Genomic DNA, 19,906 nt, shown 5'->3' with positions numbered 1-19,906 from the left:
TTTCTTGATTTTCTGTTTAATAGCTCTTATTCAATAATTAGAAATTAATCAGCTTCTTCTTGGAGAAGCTGGGTTTTAAAAATCCTTCCTCATTTACTGTAAAGAAATGAAGCTGTGTAAGAAATATGGGAGCAATGTTTTTCTTTTACTTCAATTCTTCCCTTCATCATAGAGAGGCTTTTTTTTTTTTAAAGGAGAATAAACATCTATTTTTTTTTCTGTAGTAACAAGCCCAAAAGTGAGCATAGGAAATGGTGAGAAGAATCAATATAAATGTAATACACAGGGATATAATCACCTATAACTGTCTTTAAGCATTTTCCTTGGTTGTTGTCAGTTTGGACAGAATTATCTGTTCTCAGGTATGGAGCAACCATCCTCAAGAGTGGAGCCATAACACAAACCTACAAATTGGACAAACATTTCTCATTTGAAACAGGGGGACTTGTGTCACCATCTTATCTGGAGTTCCCTTGCTATGTTTGCAAACTGTTAAGATCACAAAATGAAACAAACACATGGAACTTTTTTCCCTTTGAGTTCTAATGCATACTTTATGGGACACTCCAAACTTCCTTCTGTTAAATTTGTCACTATTTGAACAGAATGCTGCTGCTGCTGCTGCTAAGTCGCTTCAGTCGTGTTTGACTCTGTGCGACCCCAGATGGCAGCCCACCAGGCTCGCCCATCCCTGGGATTCTCCAGGCAAGAACACTGGAGTGGGTTGCCATTTCCTTCTCCAACTGAACAGAATACCCATTCTTAAACATGCAATAGAGATTTCAATGAGGGTACAAACCTTTGCGTACAAAACCCTACCCAAAACTATTAACACATTTGAAAAATTAACTTAAAATCCCACTAAATATCTTAACTTTCCCTCCCCATTTTACTGACTATAAAACATAAATATCTTCAATGGTATTCATCACCTTCTCAGTTTACCTATTCATAAGACATTAACATCTAGAACATGCAACGATAGTCTCGAATTTCTAGGGGACAGAGGAAATGGCCATGACGCAGCCTGTCTATAACCCAGTCTATTACTCAGAACACAGGTCGAATAGAAGCCCTGGCAGGCACTCGGCCAGTGTCCGTCCGCAACTCAGCTGTGAACGGCACCTCTGTCACTGGAAGAGTGCGGTTGAGACTGGACAGGGAACTTGATGAGACGCTGAGAAGGGAAAACCCCTAGCGTACTTGCAAGCAGGGAAAAGCAGGATTGGCATAAAGGGCCCCAGAGAATACACATTTGCTTGAAGATAAGATTTGTGAAGCCTCCGGGGAGGACAAACATATGGATGCTGAAGAGAAGGTTTAGTGACTCGAAGGAGAAAAATTAGGTTGTGTGTCTGCTGACTTACAAAGAAAGAGCATCTTAGCATGTACCATGAAGGATTTAGATTCTCAGTGCAAAACAGTGCAATTCTGACACTAGCAACCATTTGGAATGAGGTTGATAACTGTAAACTTAATTTTTTTTTCTCAAAAGTGTTCCTGAAAATGAATTTGCCTTTTATTTTTCACTTAGTAATTATTAGACAACTCAAGACCCAACGATGAATGATAATATGCCCACAACATATCTGCTAGTATCTGATAATCAGATTGCAGTAGGTGCTGGTATAGATATGTGTGCGGTTTGGCATGTTTAATAATTGTGACTGAAGCGGCACCATGTTGACTCACAATGTGGATCCAAAATTGGCAATGTGGCAAGGAACCGGATACAAGTTTAGCAGTAATCTGGGGCTCAGGACATCAGACCAACAAAGGCTGAGGCAGGGGGAGAGGATTACCCCCACTGTGTCCGGAGGAGGGCTATAAGCTATGTCTATCTGCTCACACCTTCTGGCAGGTAATCTACAAAGTGGGTTGGTTGCCAAGCCTGAAAGAGGCACTTACCTACTTAAGAGCCAAAATTAGTTAACAATCAGTTAGGCAGGGGAGCTAAAGGAGGGGACTAAAGAGGAAAACATCCGCATGAAACAATGATAAACTAGAGCTATTTAACTCATGTCTTTAAGTACAGAAATTTAAGGTTGAGTAAACATGGCCGTCTAAATCCTTTAATCCCGCCGCTGACATTTGTAGTGACTGAGAAGGATTAATCATGTTGATCTCTAAACGAATCATTTAAGGAGTTCATATTTAAAAGGAATAAAAAACTTTGGAGACGCAGTAATTAGCCCAGGGGATCTGATGAATGTTTCAGGTTTTTGTCTTTCTTTATGAAACCCTACTCTCAGAAAGAAAAGGTTTTTCTCAGCACCAGGAAGTATTTCAGAACACGTGAAAAAGGGTTTCAGATTCCTTTCGTTTTTGTAAGATGACAGAGGTGAGGGGGAACACTGGGGAAATGAAAAGTTGGGGTAGAACTGGAAATTCATAGCAGCATTAAGTGCTGAATGGTAAGACCATATGGTCATATTTCTTTTGAAGTCTAGGATCAGTTCCCATTATTCACTATAATGGTATCCAAGACTAAACGAAATCTCAGTCTTTAAAAGCGTTTTGCTCTTGGCTCTCAAATTCTCCTCTTTCACAATTTCCAACATGCTTGACTGTTTAATTGATTTTCAAAATGCAAAAAATACAAATAAACAAAATAAAAATAAGAAGAGTAAGAAAAAATGGATGTATTTCTTTTCATTTTGAGAGCAGGATAAAATAGTACAGAGAGACACACAGTTAGTATTGCAATCAACAGAGTTATTAATACTGCTTTTACATGCTATTAGTGATATTCTAAAATAATATGTGTATCTTCCATAACCTACATTGAAGAAATATGAATTTAATTCCTTTGACCTATTTGGAACATGCAATATGGGGAAGTACTTTTAAATTATTTATCATTTGAGTGAATTCCAACAATAAAACTGTCCAAAAATGCAATCTATATAAAAGAACTAAAGTTGGGCTTTTTTTTCTATTTAGAAATGGATGAAAATATTTGAAAGGCATGGTTCTAACCATGTACTACCAACTCTTCATTTTCTCCCTCAGCACAGTCCTGGATAGGTTAGTGTGTTACAGATTAGTGTTACTCGCTCAGTCGTGTCTGGATCTTTGCAACCCTGTGGACAATAGCCCACCAGGCTCCTCTGTCCCTGGGATTCTCCAGACAAGAATACTGGAGTGGGTTGCCACTTCCTTCTCCAGGATATCTTCCAAACCCAGGGAGCAAACCCGAGTCTTCTGCACTGGCAGGTGGGTTCTTTACTGACTGAGCTACCGGGGAAGCCTGGATAGGTTGGGAATGCTATAATCTTAATGATCAAAATGTCTTTATTCAGCAAAACACTGCAGTGGATTGGCAACAGAGGTGGGTTTTAAGAAGACTGTGGTTGTGGTTCAGTGGAGACAATATGACAGTCCCAGGATCAAATGAAATGGCTGAAGCAGAATAAAAGGAGAAAGCAAACCCCAAACTTTCCATATTCAACTACAGTTGTTTGAAATGTCTAGTTTTGGGTTTTGAGATTGAAGGCAAAAGAAGAGGGTGGCAGAGGATGAGATGGTTGGATAGCATCACCCATTCAGTGGAATGAACCTGGGGAACCGCAGGAGATAGTGAGGGACAGGGAGGCCTGGAGTGCTATAGTCCACGTGGTTGCAAAGAGTTGGACAAGACTTAGCTACTGAACAACAACAATTTTAAAATTGTCACTGCTTAGGTAAATTCTATATGCAGTGAAGTACACAAATTTCAAATGGACACTTCAGTGAGTTTTAACAGCTATATCTACCATGAACCCAAACCAAATATGGCACATCTCCCTCATGCCCCAAATGTTCCTTCCTGTATCCCATACAGTCAATCCCCATCTTCACAGGCAACCACTGTTCTGATTTCTTTTTGCTACAGATGAGTTTTCTTTTCATTCTTGCTCTTAATATAAACAGAGTCATGCAGTATCTGCTCTGAATCCTTTCACTTAATAGAATATTTTTGAGGTTCTTCCTCATTGTTGCTTGTACCAGTAATTCATTTTTGTTATTACCAAGCTGTGTCCTATTGCATGTGAAAGTAGCTTAGTCATGTCCAACACTGCAATCCCATGGATTATACAGTCCATGGAATTCTCCAGGCCAGAATACTGGAGTGGATAGCCTTTCCCTTCTCCAGGGGATCTTCCCAACCCAGGGATCAAACCCAGGTCTCCTGCATTGCAGGTGGATTCTTTACCAGCTGAGCCACCAGGGAAGCCCAAGAATACTGGAGTGGGTAGCCTATCCCTTCTCCAGGGGATCTTCCCAACCCAGGAATCGAACTGGGGTCTCCTGCGTTGCAGGCACATTCTTTACCAGCTGAAATACCAGGGAGATCCATCTATTGCATGAATATACTACAATTTGTTACATAATTTCACTTGGTCATTCTAGTTTGGGCCCATTATGAATAAAGTCACTATGAAAATAAAGTTTCATTTGTTTTATGTAAATACTTAGGAAATGAATTGCTGGGAAAAAGGGAAGATGTTATTTTTAACTTTACATAAGAAATTGCCAGTTTCTAAACAAATCTTGCCATTTTACATTTTACACTCCCATCAACAATGTATGAGAATTCATTTGTTCCACATCTTCAACAATATTTAGTGCTGTGAATCTTTTTAATTTTAGTCATTCTAGTGGGTGAGTGGTAGTATTTCACTGTAGTTTTAATTTTCCCTTCCCTGATGGCTTAATGATGTTGAGCACTTTTTCATGTGTTTATTAGACATTTGTGTATCATCCGCATGGTTTCTGTTATACAAATTTTGCCCATTTTTAAATTGCATTGATAATCTTGTTACTGATTTATAGGAGCTCTTTATATATTCTAGATATGAGTCATTTGACATATACAACAATATATATATGGGCATATATGTATGCATATGTCAAATATACATATATATAATGGTACATATATTTGTCACATGCATACATACATAAATATGCAAAAATATGTAAATGCAGCTTACCTTTTCATTTTCTGCAAGGTATTTTTTCATAAGTAGAAGCTTTGATTTTGATGAAATTCAATTTTTTTTCTTTTATGTTTTGTCCTTTTTATGGCCTCTCTAACCTATCTACATTTACTTCAAGGTTTCAAGCATATTCAAAGCTTTTACTATGGTTTTCTTAGGATGGTTTGGTTTATTCATGGAAGTTAGAAGGTGAAAGAGTAGAGTAGAAAAATGATAGGATTTGACTCTTATTTCTTGCAAAACAGAAAAGGTAAGGCTAGAGATCTCTTTAAGGAAACTGGAAACATCAAAGGAACATTTCTTCCAAAGATGGGCACAATAAAGGACAGAAATGGTAAAGAACCTAATAGATGCAGATGCCGAAGTGATCAAGAAGAGATGGAAAGGATACACAGAAGAACTGTACAGAAAAGATCTGAATGACCTGGATAACCACGATGGTGTAGTCTCTCACTCAGGGCCAGGCACTGTGGAAGATGAAGTCAAGTGGGCCTTAGGAAGCACTGCTGCCAATAAAGCTAGTGAGGTGATAGGATCCCAGTAGAGCTATCTCAAATCCCCAAAGATGATGCTATTAAAGTACTGCATTCAATATGTTAACAAATTTGGAAAACTCAGCAGTGATCACAGGACCGGAAAAGGTCAATCCTCATCCCAGTTCCCCAAAATGGCAGTATTAAAGAATATTCAAATCACAGGACAATTGCACTCATCTCCCATGCTAGTAAGTAAAAGCCTCCAAGTTAGGCTTCAGTATTACGTGAACCAAGAACTTCCAGATGTTCAAGTTGGATTTTAAAAAGGCAGAGGAACCAGAGATCAAATTTCCACCATTCGATTGATCATAAAGAAAGCAAGATAATTCCAGAAAAACATCTATCTCTCTTTCATTGATTACGCTAAAGCTTCTGACTATGTGGATCATAAAAAACTCAGAAAACACTAAAAGAGATGGGAATAGCAGACCATCTTACCTGTCTCCTGAGAAACCTGTATGTGCGTCAAGAAGCAACAGTTAGAACACTGTATGGAACAACTGACTGGTTTATGATTGAGAAAGGAGTACAACAAGGCTGTTTATTGTCACCCTGTTTATTTAACTTATACACAGAGCACATCCCAGGAAATGCCAGGGTGGATGAGTTACACACTGGAATCAAGATTGCCCGGAGAAGTATCAACAACCTCAGATATGCAGATGATACTACTCTAATGACAGAAAGCGAAGAGGAACTAAAGAGCCACTTGATGACGGTAAAGGAGGAGAGTGAAAAAGCTGGCTTAAAACTCAATATTAAAAAACAGATCATGGCATCCTCTCCCTTCACTTCATGCAAACAGAAGGGGAAAAGGTAGAAACAGTGACAGATATCCTCTTCTTGAGCTCTAAAATCACTGCGGATGGTGACCGCAGATGTGAAAGTAGAAGATGATTGCTTCTTGGAAGGAGAGCTGGGACACACCTAGACAGTGTGTTAAAAAGCAGAGATGGAACTCTGTCAACAAAGGTCCATGTAGTCAAGTCTATGGTCTTTCCGGTCTATAGTCTTTCCGCATCTATGGATGTGAGAGCTGGACAATAAAGAAGGCAGAGCACTGAAGAATTGAGCTTTCGAACTGTGGTGCTGGAGAAGACTCTTGAGAGTCCCTTGGAAAGCAAGGAGATCGAACCAGTCAATCTCAAAGGAAATCAATCCTGAATACTCCTTGAAAGGACTGATGCTGTAGCTGAAGCTCCAATACTTTGGCTACCTAATGCGAAGAGCTGACTCATTAGAAAAGACTGTGATGCTGGGAAAGATTGAAGACAGAAGGGGTGACAGAGGGTGAGATGGTTGGATGGCATCACCAATTCAATGGACAGGAACTTGGGCAAACTCCAGGAGATGGTGAGGAACAGGGAAACCTGGTGACATGGGTTTGCAAAGAGTCAGACACGACTTGGTGACTGAACGACAACAATTTCTGGCTCTGGAACTCCCCAGCTGTTGACTGACTGAGCATTTTCACAAGCCTAGATGTCTGTCTTCCTCATCTATAAAACGGACTTGGAAAATCTCAGAAATTTCCCAACCATAACGTTACACAGAGGCAGAAAGAAGGCAACACAGTGGACTATGAAACAAAGCTGAGAACAGTGTCATGAGTCCAAGAAGGAGGAAAAGGAAGAGTTAAACCTTAGTAAAAGTATGGGTGTATGTTACTAGCTCAGTCGTGTTTGACTCTTCACGACCCCATGGACCCCTGTAGCCCACCAGGCTCCTCTGTCCCTGGGATTCTCTAGGCAAGAATACTGGAGTGGGTTGCCATTTCCTCCTCCAAGGGATCTTCCTGACATTGGAGGGGTCTCCAGCATTACAGGCAGATTCTTTACTATCTGGGCCACCAAGGAAACCCCCTAAAAAAGTATGGATCATAGGGTTAAAATTTCCTTTAACACCAGGAAATTTGGTTTATATTTCATCCCTAAACTAAATCACTTAAGACCATCCCCATGGAAAAGAAATGCAAAAAAAGCAAAATGGTTGTCTGGGGAGGCCTTACAAATAGCTGTGAAAAGAAGAGAGGTGAAAAACAAAGGAGAAAAGGAAAGATATAAGCATCTGAATGCAGTTCCAAAGAATAGCAAGAAGAGATAAGAAAGACTTCTTCAGCTTTCATGCAAAGAAATAGAGGAAAACAACAGAATGGGAAAGACTAGAGATCTCTTCAAGAAAATTAGAGATACCAAGGGAACATTTCATGCAAAGATAGGCTAGATAAAGGACAGAAATGGTATGGACCTAACAGAAGCAGAAGATATTAAGAAGAGGTGGCAAGAATACATGGAAGAACTGTACAAAAAAGATCTTCACAACCAAGATAATCACAATGGTGTGATCACTCATCCAGAGCCAGACATCCTGGAATGTGAAGTCAAGTGGGCCTTAGAAAGCATCACTATGAACAAAGCTAGTGGAGGTGATGGAATTCCAGTTGAGCTGTTTCAAATCCTGAAAGATGATGCTGTGAAAGTGCTGCACTCTATATGCCAGCAAATTGGGAAAACTCAGCAGTGGCCACAGGACTGGAAAAGGTCAGTTTTCATTCCAATCCCAAAGAAAGGCAATGCAAAAGAATGCTCAAACTACCTCACAATTGCACTCATCTCACACACTAGTAAAGTAATGCTCAAAATTCTCCAAGCCAGGCTTCAGCAATACATGAACTGTGAACTTCCTGATGTTCAAGATGGTTTTTGAAAAGGCAGAGAAATCAGAGATCAAATTGCCAACATCTGCTGGATCATGGAAAAAGCAAGAGAGTTCCAGACAAACATCTATTTCTGCTTTATTGACTATGCCAAAGCCTTTGACTGTGTGGATCACAATAAACTGTGGAAAATTCTGAAAGAGATGGGAATACCAGACTACCTGACCTGCCTCTTGAGAAATCTGTATGCAGGTCAGGAAGCAACAGTCAGAACTGGACATGGAACAACAGACTGGTTCCAAATAGGAAAAGGAGTATGTCAGGGCTGTATGTTGTCACCCTGCTTATTTAACTTTTATGCAGAGTACATCATGAGAAACGCTGGACTGGAAGAAACACAAGCTGGAATCAAGATTGCTGGGAGAAATATCAATAACCTCAGATATGCAGATGACAGCACTCTTATGGCAGAAAGTGAAGAGGAACTAAAAAGCCTCTTGATGAAAGTGAAAGAGGAGAGTGAAAAAGTTGGCTTAAAGCTCAACATTCAGAAAACGAAGATCATGGCATCTGGTCCCATCACTTCATGGGAAATAGATGGGGAAACAGTGTCAGATTTTATTTTGGGGGGCTCCAAAATCACTGCAGATGGTGACTGCAGCCATGAAATTAAAAGACGCTTACTCCTTGGAAGAAAAGTTATGACCAACCTAGATAGCATATTCAAAAGCAGAGACATTACTTTGCCGACTAAGGTCCGTCTGGTCAAGGCTATGGTTTTTCCTGTGGTCATGTATGGATGTGAGAGTTGGACTGTGAAGAAGGCTGAGCGCCGAGGAATTGATGCTTTTGAAATGTGGTGTTGGAGAACACTCTTGAGAGTCCTGTGGACTGCAAGGGGATCCAACCAATCCATTCTGAAGGAGATCAGCCCTGGGATTTCTTTGGAAGAAATGATGCTAAAGCTGAAGCTCCAGTACTTTGGCCACCTCATGTGAAGAGTTGACTCACTGGAAAAGACTCTGATGCTGGGAGGGATTGGGGGCAGGAGGAGAAGGGGACGACAGAGGATGAGATGGCTGGATGGCATCACGGACTCGATGGGCGTGAGTCTGAGTGAACTCCGGGAGTTGGTGATGGACAGGGAGGCCTGGCGTGCTGCGATTCATGGGGTCGCAAAGAGTCGGACACGACTGAGCGACTGAACTGAACTGAAACTAAATCAGAAACTGTGCCACGCTCCTACCATGCCTGGAATTCATCCTAAATTGAAAACCAGCCATCAGGACAGAGTGAACATAAGTAACAGTGTCTGCCTGTCTAGGAAGGTGCTCTTCCCTGTCCACTCCTATGGTTCCAAGACAAGGATGATCTTTGCCTTTGATCTTTGATGATTTAAAACTGGCAGGTTTCTTTTCATAACCCTACTGAAATACAAACTAATTTTTTTTTTTTTAACTTTCTTCCTAAGCCAGAACTTCAGTTGTACAGCACGTTCTTGCTTTAGGAATCAATGTACTGCGTTTAGAAGTTGATAATGGATCAGTATATACTTTTCCATGAAAACAATACGGAGGAAGCCCAGATAAAACATGCAAGTATACTAAGTCATCTGGATGGAAGAACACTCTAGTGTGTGACTTCAATATACAAGCATACCTTTTTGGAAAAAAAAAAAAAGTGTTCAGAATTCCAAATAGGAATTGTTGCTTCTCCCATTCATTTCCTGCTTACCAAGCTGGGAGGAATGTCCTGAGCAAATCACTGGTGGTCACGTGGTTCATGAATGCTCAATGAGTGGAGCCGGACATGGACTGTGCAGGGGCATGCGGGATGAGCTACTGCCCTTCTCAGACTAATAGGAAAACTGATGACCTCTTCCTACGTTCACTGACCACTTGAATTTGCTCTTCTGTGAATTGTCTATTCAAGCCATTTCCCCTTGGGTTGTCTTTCTGTTTTCAATTTGCAAAGTTACTCTTCACATATCATATATATGTGTGTCTACCTTTTATCTGTCACATGGATTAAAAATATATTTCCCAACATGATAATTTAGTTCATGGTATTTTTACTTTATATTTTATATGCAAGATTTTAAATAAAAAATGATCATAGAAGCCTTTTCTTCTGGACTTTTAATTTCTATTGGAATGGTCTCCTCTATCCTCGGGATGTACACAAAGTCCCTGGGGCAGGCTGTATAGATTCACAACCACTTTTTCCTTGCCTGCCTCTGTTATAGAAGCTGGAAGGCAAAAATAGTAAATGTTCCCTCTTCTCATGCAGCTAAGTGTAGCCAAGTATAACAAGTTCTGAAAAAAGAGATGCAGGAAGATGTCTCTGGGGAGTAAAAAGAAATAGTCCAATGGAGAGAAGTGCTTCTCATCTTGGCTTTTATTCTATTTCAACAGGAATATGAAAATGCAGCAAATATCTGGGGATCCATGGGACAAAGGCCACATGCTAAGGATGACTGAGCAAAAAAAAAAAAAAAAAAGGCAGAAATAATCTGGGTCCTTGATGGCATCTTCGAACCCTGGACAATCTACCTTTGGACTTCTTGCTTTGTTAGAAAATAATTCTGTTAGGTGTTTAAATCATTGTTTTTGAAGCTTTCTGCTACTAATGGATCAAGTAATTCCTACTTTATTCAGTCTCTCAAATGAACTTCTAGAATTCTTACTGCTTTATTTTTTACATTTGTCTTTAATCCATCTTAATTTATTTTTGAATATGCTGAAAGATATGGGTCCAATTTTATATTCTTCCAGATGGATAGCCAGTTGTGCCAGCACCATTTATCAAATTACACTGAATAGAAAAGCCATTTTTTGTTTTGTGCTAAATTTCCCTATATACTAGGATCTATTTCTGAAATTTTAGTCTACTTCACTGATCAACTTGTTTTTATTTATGCCAGTATCTTATAGATGTGATTACATGGCTTCCTAGAATTTTTTTAAATGTATGGTAAGGGCATTTTATTCTCACTTTTGAATATATTTTTGGCTATTTTTGACATTTATTTTTCCAGACAAATTTTAAGATCACATTTTCAGATTAAACATAAGCCTTGACTTCTATGCATTTATTTTGGTAGAATTGATATTTTTATGATGTCTATCTTCCCATCTGAAAACACTGACTCTCTTTCCATTTAGTCAGATCTTGTTTTATGTCTCACAATAATATTTATGGATCTGTTCTTATTAGGTCCCATACAAGTCTTGTAAAATTTATTCCAAAGAACTTTATAGTGTTTGTTGATATTGTGGTAAGACATTTTTTCTGACTTCCAAATTTAGCCAATGATTGTTTAATAAATATTTAGAAGTGATATATAACATGCATCAGGCAATCATTCTATTAATAAGTAGTTTATATATATTAACTCATTTCATCCTCAGTAAGCTATAGATTGAAAGCTAAAGCACAATCTGTATAGAAGAAAACTGAAGTACAGAGAAATTAAGTAATTCTTTTAAACAAGTTACTTGGCCAAAATTGGGTAACTTGCCATGCAATTAATGAATGAAAGATGTGGGTCTGAAACCCGTATCATCTAGATCCAGAATCTATGCTCTTAACTATTGTGCTACATACACTACCAGTGGGGTCTATATATTTATCTTCTATTTACCCAAGTACCAACTTGCTTCAAATATTTAATGTTTTTTATTTCAAATGGGTTTTGCACATACAAAGTCAATCATGTACTCAACAAAAGTGCTAGTTTCAATGTTTTCCAAAATATATATCAATTGTTTAATTTTCTTTTCTTATACAATTGCTAAAAAGTCTAAACAATTTTGCATAGTAATTGTGATGGTAGATGAGCCTTTCTTGTGTTACTGACTTTAATGGAAATGGTCCTAGGACCTTACCCTTTAAAATGTTGTTCAATTTTTTTTGATAGATTATCTTATACAACTAACATATTTATGTGTTTTTCCTTCTTGTTTATTTAGTGAGCTTTACTTTAAGAAGGAATAACTTAAAAACTTTTGCCCCAAACCACTTCATCATCTAGTGATAAGATCATGCTTTTCTACATTGATTTATTAATCTAATTATGTTAATAGATTTCCTAACATTGAAAAAAATCCTTGCATCACCACCAAGGATTAGTAACCACTTGGTTATTAACCTAGTCCAGACTATTATCCTTTTATTAATTTCTAGATTCTTATATACAAATATTTAGAATTTTTATGTACATATTAAGAAGCAATTTTGGTCTAGATATCTTCTTTTTGTACTAAATTAATCAAGTTTTGTTATTAAGGTTGTGTCAATATCACAATATGAATTTGAGTGCTTTTCATCTTTGTTTTCTTTCTTCTTTTGGTGTTGAATAACTTTCTTAACTTTACACTTGCCTGTAGTTTGAAGATTACATAAAATTCAGCTAGGAACCTAGCTGGTAAAAGTGAGTCACTCAGTTGAATCCGACTCTTTGTGAACCCATGGACTGTAGCCAGCTAGGCTGCTCTGTCCGTGGAATTCTCCAGGCAAGAATGCTAGAGTGGGTTGCCATTTCCTTCTCCAGGGGATCTTCTCGACCCAGGCATTGAACCCAGGTCTCCGGCACTGCAGGCAGGCTCTTTACCGACCGAGCCACCAGGGAACCCACAGGAAGCTATCTGGTACTTTTTAATGACGTCCCTTTTAATCACCTTTCTAGTCTCTTCTGAGATGATAGATTCTGACGAGTTTTCTCCCTGTTTTGAAATAATTTGGGGTCGATCATATTTTATTAAGAAAAAATAAATTTCTCTCGACTTAAAAAAATGCGTTGTTTGGAGCAGATCCTTTTAGTTGTTACAATGTCTTCCGTGTCTCTCCTTATTTTTGATCTCGTTATTCTGTAACCAGGACCATCAGATGCTTTCTGGTTTCTTTGTCTTTTTAAATAATCAACTTTTTGTTTATCTCTAATTTATCATGATCATCTACTTCTTCCCATTTTCTGTTGGTTTCTTTTTTCCCCAGATATCTCACATCTTTCTAAGGTACATAGTCAAGAAACATAGTAAGTTTCTTTTTGCTGGTCTTTTTAGATCTGTTTCTGAAGAAAGTGAACTATAATATTCCACAGTAAGTATGTGTTAATAACCTTCTTTCTCCCAAAAGCTTTTGCTTTGTAAATTTAGGTACTATATTGTTTAATGTATGCATTTAAGAATGTCCATCCTCTTGTCTCTTATCTTTTACTTACTGGTCCTCTTTATCCTGTTTAGTATTCTTAACTGTCAATTTCACCTTTCCCGATATTAATACTGCCATTCCTACTTTATTTGTTTGTATTTACCTGATATCTCATTATATGTATCTCTTCATTCTCAACCACTTTTTACCCTCTCAAGTCTGTTTCATATAAGTACCAGTAACACTTATAAATCAACTGGATAGTTTCTATAAAAATTCAGTGTATTTTCATTTCATGTAATATGTCATACATAGAGTTCCCTTTTTCCATCTTGTTTTATGGTTTTTCCTGATTTTACTCATTTCCTCTTTTTCCTTGGAGCTGTTTTTGCTCAAGTGATCAGACTGCTATTCATTCCTTTTCCCCCTGCTAATTAGGTAAGTCTATTGTGCTTTTCTTCATTTCACTAATGACTATCTTCCCTTTCCTGACATTCATATTCAAATACTTATTTTTCATTATTACATGAATGCAAGATAGCATTCTTGCATGAACGCAAGAATGCAAATTATTCCCTCCGCTAAAGCTCTATTCTGTAACTGTTTCTCCCCTCTCTCTTTGGATGAGATTTTTGGACCACTTAATTTCCGTACTAGTTTCTTCCAGCTATTGGATTTTGCTGATAGGGAAGGAGTTTTATTTCTAGTCTTTTTTAAAGGTTTCCCTTATAGTGGTTCTTGTACATTTCACATTTGCTCTATCATCATCATTTGGGACCTGAAAGTGGCGGGGGCGGGGGGTGGTTACTCAGGATGAGCTACTGCCTTTCTCAGACTAATAAGAAAACTGATGACTTCTTCATATGTTCACTGACCACTTGAATTTGCTCCTCTGTGAATTGTCTCTTCAAGCCATTTCCCATTGGGTTGTCTTTATGCTCTCAGTTTGTTGAAATTGCTGCACCCCCTTTGGAGCTTTCATCTGGCCCCACAAGGAAAGCACCTGCATCAGCTCTGACCATCAGGACCTGAAGAAGGTTCTAGATCTCATCTGCACCCATATCACTGCTCAGCTCAGGGGAGGTAAAGAGTTGGCTGGAGATGGGAGGATGAGGCACCATTCAAGCCACCTTTATTCCAGAATCCTGGATGCACATTTACAGGCGGACTCATCCTGCTCCTCTAATGTCCTTTTGTTTCACGAAGAGCGTCCTGTGGTAATGGAAGGGGCTAGCATCTGGAATCTTATATAAAAGATGGACTGGGACTCAGGATGCAAGCCTCCAAGGAAGGGCAGCAGGAGGCTTCTGGGCTTGTGGGACCTACCTACTGGCCTTGGACCCGCCATGCTTTGAGGTGAGAAGTCATGTCCATGGGAGCCAGGGACTGCTGCTGATGAGCAGGAAGAGAAGGCAAATCCTGAAGCAGCAGTGAGGAGAGTGGAAAGTTTCCGGGGCCAGAAGCGAGTGGTCAGGAAAGCATGTGAGCCACTCTCAGAAGTCAGAGAGTGTTGATCTGTCCATCTACCTCTATCCTTCCCTTTTCTACAGTATAAGTGGATTCTCTATTTTGATTTCAGGTGTGGTACAACCACAGACATAATGCTGTCTGCTTTTCAGATATACGAACAGATAGCCTTCCTTCCCACTGACACTGTATAACAGAAGAGTAAATGGTAATCTTTTCATTTTAAAATCCTGAGATTCACAACCTCAAACCTGATGCCTGACTAACAGATAACTACTTTGGGTTAAGATTATCTCAGAGGTGTTTTCCTTTTCTTTTTCTTTTTTTTTTCAGGCTTATAGTTCTGTGGAAGTGTTCCCGTTTCCAGATGTCACCTCATTTCAAAATACACCTTCAGGGCCAACATTCCTATTGGATTGATGAGCCTTCTCGTGTGGTCAAGAACATTACAGGCAATGTACATAGTGCTGAAAAGAAGATATTTTATCACTTCTCTAAAAACTGGGGATGATCTTATGCAGCTGTTTCATAAGAAATATGTCTCACATCTGATGGGATAAATTCCCTTCAAAGATGAATCAAAGAAAATAGTATCCAAGATGCCAAAGAACTCACTATTAGCTGAACTCCGACACACCTACAGTGAGCTCCACAGCTGCTAAAAGGACAGCTCTTTCTATCACCCAATAAACCACATGGAGAGATTTAAAAGGAGAGACAGAAAGAGATCTGTGTAAGATCCAGTCAAATTACACTTTACTGTGAAAACAAAGCCATCCTCAGCTTTACAGTATCTAAATAGAACATATAACTTAAAATAGTCACCTGGCAGTCAGTAAAGCCATAAAAATGATTAAAACCAAGTTTGAGAATTGACCATAAAATTGGTTGATAAAAATAAGGAAATTATATTTCTGTTTTTTAAATAGTTGATGAAAATTACTGTATTTCTAGATTTGATTTTTCTATGTAATTGAATTAATGGGTTGTTGTTGTTTAGTTGCTAAGTCATATCTGACTCTGTAGCCTGCCAGGCTCCTCTGTCCATGGATTTCCCAGGCAAGAATACTGGAGTGAGTTGCCATTTCCAAGGCTCCAGGGAGTCGTCCCAACCCAGGGATCTAACCTGCATCTCCTGCAGTGCAAGACGAATTCTTTACCACTGAGCCTCTGGGGGTCGGGGTGGGGTCTCTCTTTATCCTTTCCTCCAGCTGAAGGCACATTTTCCCAGGTCATTCAAAGAAGTCGGTTTGGACTGACAAGATGTTTTAGAACTCCACAGACAAGCTCAATTAGCATAATTCTTTGGAAGGGATTCAATGATCTTTGGCTACTATTAATATTTTTAATCTTTCATTTTTATTATGTGTATGATGTCAAGAGCTGTGGCAGGAAGCACATTTTGTCAATTAAATAATTAATCCCACAGCATAATAGCCAGGGAGGAAAACTGACATTTGTCAGGTTCAAAGAAAATGAAAGCTGGCAAGGAGGTTTCATTACTCTTGCTCGGGAAACACGTAATCTGAGGGCAGATTTGACTTGTTCCTTTCCTCATCTACCCTTCCTGCTACAAACATTCCCTGTATCAAACCACAGGAAAGAAAAAGCATTTGCAATAGTTCTCTCCCCCACCCCATCCTCATCCACCCAATCACAAAATCACGTTCAGTTCAGTTCAGTTCAGTCACTCAGTCGTGTCTGACTCTTTGTGACCCCATGAATCGCAGCACGCCAAGCCTCCCTGTCCATCACCAACTCCCAGAGTTCACTCAGATTCACATCCATTGAGTCGGTGATGCCATCCAGCCATCTCATCCTCTGTCGTCCCCTTCTCCTCCTGCCCCCAATCCCTCCCAGCATCAGAGTCTTTTCCAATGAGTCAACTCTTCACATGAGGTGGCCAAAGTATTGGAGTTTCAGCTTTAGCATCATTCCTTCCAAAGAACACCCAGGACTGATCTCCTTTAGGATGGACTGGTTGGATCTCCTTGCAGTCCAAGGGACTCTCAAGAGTCTTCTCCAACACCACAGTTCAAAAGCATCAAATCTTCGGTGCTCAGCCTTCTTCACAGTCCAACTCTCACATCCATCCATGATGTCTTCATCTCCTCCTTTCAGTACCATCAAAACTGGCTAAAACTGACTGCACAAAACTGCAGGGCAAGGATGACACTAGATTGCCTGCTTTCTGCTTTAGCAAATGCACAGAGGTTAGAAGCCTGAGCACTGGAGGTAGCACCCGGGTTCAAGTCCCTGCGGGGCCCTCACTGACCATGGGAACTCAATGCTCCAGGCTTGACTGTCCCAACTTGGAAAGAATCCTGCCCTCAGGCCCCACCTCCCAGGGTGCTGGGAGACTTCAGTGACGGTGCACACACCGCCCAGCACATAGATGGCAGCGAGGTAAGGAGTCAGCACGCCTTGGCTATAAATAGCGGTGCATTCCATTTACGTTTTTCATACGATCTGATTTATGAACATGTCGAGCGCACTGTAGCACCAGCACACGCTGCACTTTCGCTTTTCCTTTCACTTCTCTTAACCCTCCTCGCACTACTCCCCTCAGTCTCTCCTGACAGGAGGCCCCTGTCAGCTGCCTGGCTCTCTGTCTCTTTCCTCCGGCCCCTTCCTGCTCTAGCCCTTGGCTGGCAAGGAGCCGGGCAATAGGACTGCCTGGCCCCCTAAGTCTAAGGTTCCAGGGTTTCCACGGAGGGTCTCGCCGTGTCATCAACAGTCTGCACTGGATTAACGCTGCCTGGGAGGTGAAAATTGCAGCTCGCTATTTTTAACCTGTTAAGCATCCTCCTCTCTGCCAAAACTAAACGGTTACTTGGGGTGGGGATGTGTTTCCTGGGTGCATAATGCCACATGTGCAGCTTTTTTCTCTAACAGTATTCCACAAGGTATTTTTTCCCCCTATAGGTCACTACACAGTTATTTTTGTTATTAAAGGCAAGACTTCACCAGGCTCCCATTGCCTGCATGTCTACAGTACCTCCTATTTTTGCAATTGGTGAAAAATATACCCTGATAATCTACAGTAGCTGTATAGACAACATGAAGCAAAAAATTGGGTTTAGAATGATCGCCCATTGGACAACAAGCTCAAGACCCTTAATTTAGCAAGAGTACCTATCTCAAATATGTGTTCCATATTTCCTTTAAAAACTGGATTAAAACTGTTAAGCAATTTTGTCCTCTTTCATGCAATTTGATTCATGTAATTAGTAAGGCAGGTGGGGGAAAAAAACTTAGTAAGGCAGTAAGTGGGGGGAAAATCTCCCTTTGGTAAATCAGATAAGTCTTCTTGACATAAACTGGTTTTAGGTGGGGGAACGTTATTTCAATCTAGTTAGGATGGCTCTTTCCACAATGCAGAGAAGAAAAAAAAAAACGTGGAAAATTTTCAAATTTTTGAATGATTTGTTGCATTATTACTTTTTTCTGAAATTTGTTCCTGCTCAGGATCAGAATGAGTCACACTTTCTGTAAGGTGACTGGAAAAGAATGAATATTCTTTATTTTGAAGTTTATTTTTCCTCATTTCTTGATGCAATTTGCTAAGTGACGCTAAGCTATGGCTAAATAAATGTACAACGTAGGAGCAAGGAGATTTTATTAGTAGTAATGTTGCACATATCTCAAGACTATGGTAGAAGAAACAAAATGTCTCTATGTACACTTCCTGGGTTCAGATGGTAAAGAACCTGCCTGCAGTGCAGGAGACCCAGGTTTGTTCCATGGGTCAGGAAGATTTTCCTGTTCGGAAATGGCAGCCCACTCCAGTATTCTTGCCTGGAGAATTCCATGGACAGAAGAGCCTGGTGGGCTACAGCCTATGGGGTTGCACAGAATCAGACACAACTGAGCAACTAACACTTAAGCTAACTTTAAAGAAGCTACTGTCTTTAATGGGTGGATATCAGAAAGGTTAGGATTGTGAGGGCAAGTTACAGCAGTCACTGTTTCAGTGGTTGAACACGCAGGCAGAAAACAAGAGTGTAAAAATGTTCAACAAATAAATGTGAATGATCAAACCATAACAGATTATATTATGGAAAACTAGGATGTTTTAACCTTAATGCCCTAGATTGCCTTTGAGCGAGAAAATGGAACTCTTCTGAAGCAGGTTCTCCTATAAACAGTCAGAAACAGCTGGGCTGGATGGATCAGGAGGTGATCCAGAGGAAGAATAAAGATGGGTTTCCTCACCGACAGTTCTGATCCCCTTACACCAACTCTAACTAGGAAAAACACTGTGAGCATCTTCCTGAGCCCGGAAGGGAGCCCAGATAGTTTATGCTCCAACACTCTGACTGTGTGCAGGAAGGCCTTGTGTCTGGGGCTCCATATGCCCCTGGGTGGCTTTCCACCTCTAATGCGGAAGACTCTGGGATCACCTAACTCTCAAAGTTTGAATCAGACGCTAGAACATCAATCTAAGAAAATAATCATGGCATCCTGACACCAGCAAGTTAGCGCGAACTAAGCGTGCCCGCCGTTGCACTTGGACAAGGACCTACCTACCTTGTCTGGAGAACTCATCCGCTTCTCTGTGAACCAAATCCTTTACTCTGTTTCCGTAAAGCAGCCGTGAGGAATCGTGATCAAAGGCTTTCAGGGTTTCGCTGGAGCTGTAAGACTTCTGCGTGGGAACCCGGCACTCCTCGTTGTCCGCCGAGGAGTTCGTATAGCGCCGCTCCTTCTCCCGGCGGTTCTTGGTCAGCGAGCAGTAGGGCCGCCGTTCCTTCACATCCATACTTCATTCCTTCCCGGGGCACATCAGTCCTGGCTGTGGCCGGGTCGGCTCAGGGGTCCATCCTCAGTGGTCTGCCTGTGGAGATAAAAGGTTGGCACGATGTCAGCATCAGCTCAGTTCACTCGCTCAGTCGTGTCCGACTCTTTGCGACCCCATGGACTGCAGCACACCAGGCTTCCCGTGTCCATCACCAGCTCCCGGAGCTTACTCAAATTCGTGTCCATTGAGTTGGTGATGCCATCCGGCCATCTCATCCTCTGTCAGCGTTACGTTCATCTAAAACCCGACGGCCTCCTTAACCTGGAGAATGGTGGGAGGGAAGGGTGTTATTGCATATGGTGGAAACTCACTT

The 19,906-nt window shown here is 40.4% G+C and overlaps 1 protein-coding gene across 1 annotated transcript in view; it reads right to left on the bottom strand.

Annotated features, from left to right (window-relative positions):
* LOC120865703 (teneurin-3-like) overlaps positions 1–19,624 on the bottom strand; it is a 28,088-nt gene extending 8,464 nt beyond the window's left edge. The window contains exon 1 of the mRNA XM_040243021.1: positions 19,323–19,624. Coding sequence (XP_040098955.1) covers positions 19,323–19,554 — 232 coding nt within the window. The 5' untranslated portion in view covers positions 19,555–19,624. The remainder of the gene's footprint in view (positions 1–19,322) is intronic.
* Positions 19,625–19,906: the final 282 nt, after the last annotated feature.

This window comes from Oryx dammah, unplaced genomic scaffold (genome assembly GCF_014754425.2).
Source record: "Oryx dammah isolate SB20612 unplaced genomic scaffold, SCBI_Odam_1.1 HiC_scaffold_7, whole genome shotgun sequence".
NCBI classification, from domain to species: domain Eukaryota; kingdom Metazoa; phylum Chordata; class Mammalia; order Artiodactyla; family Bovidae; genus Oryx; species Oryx dammah.
This window is presented reverse-complemented; position numbering and strand designations above follow the sequence as displayed.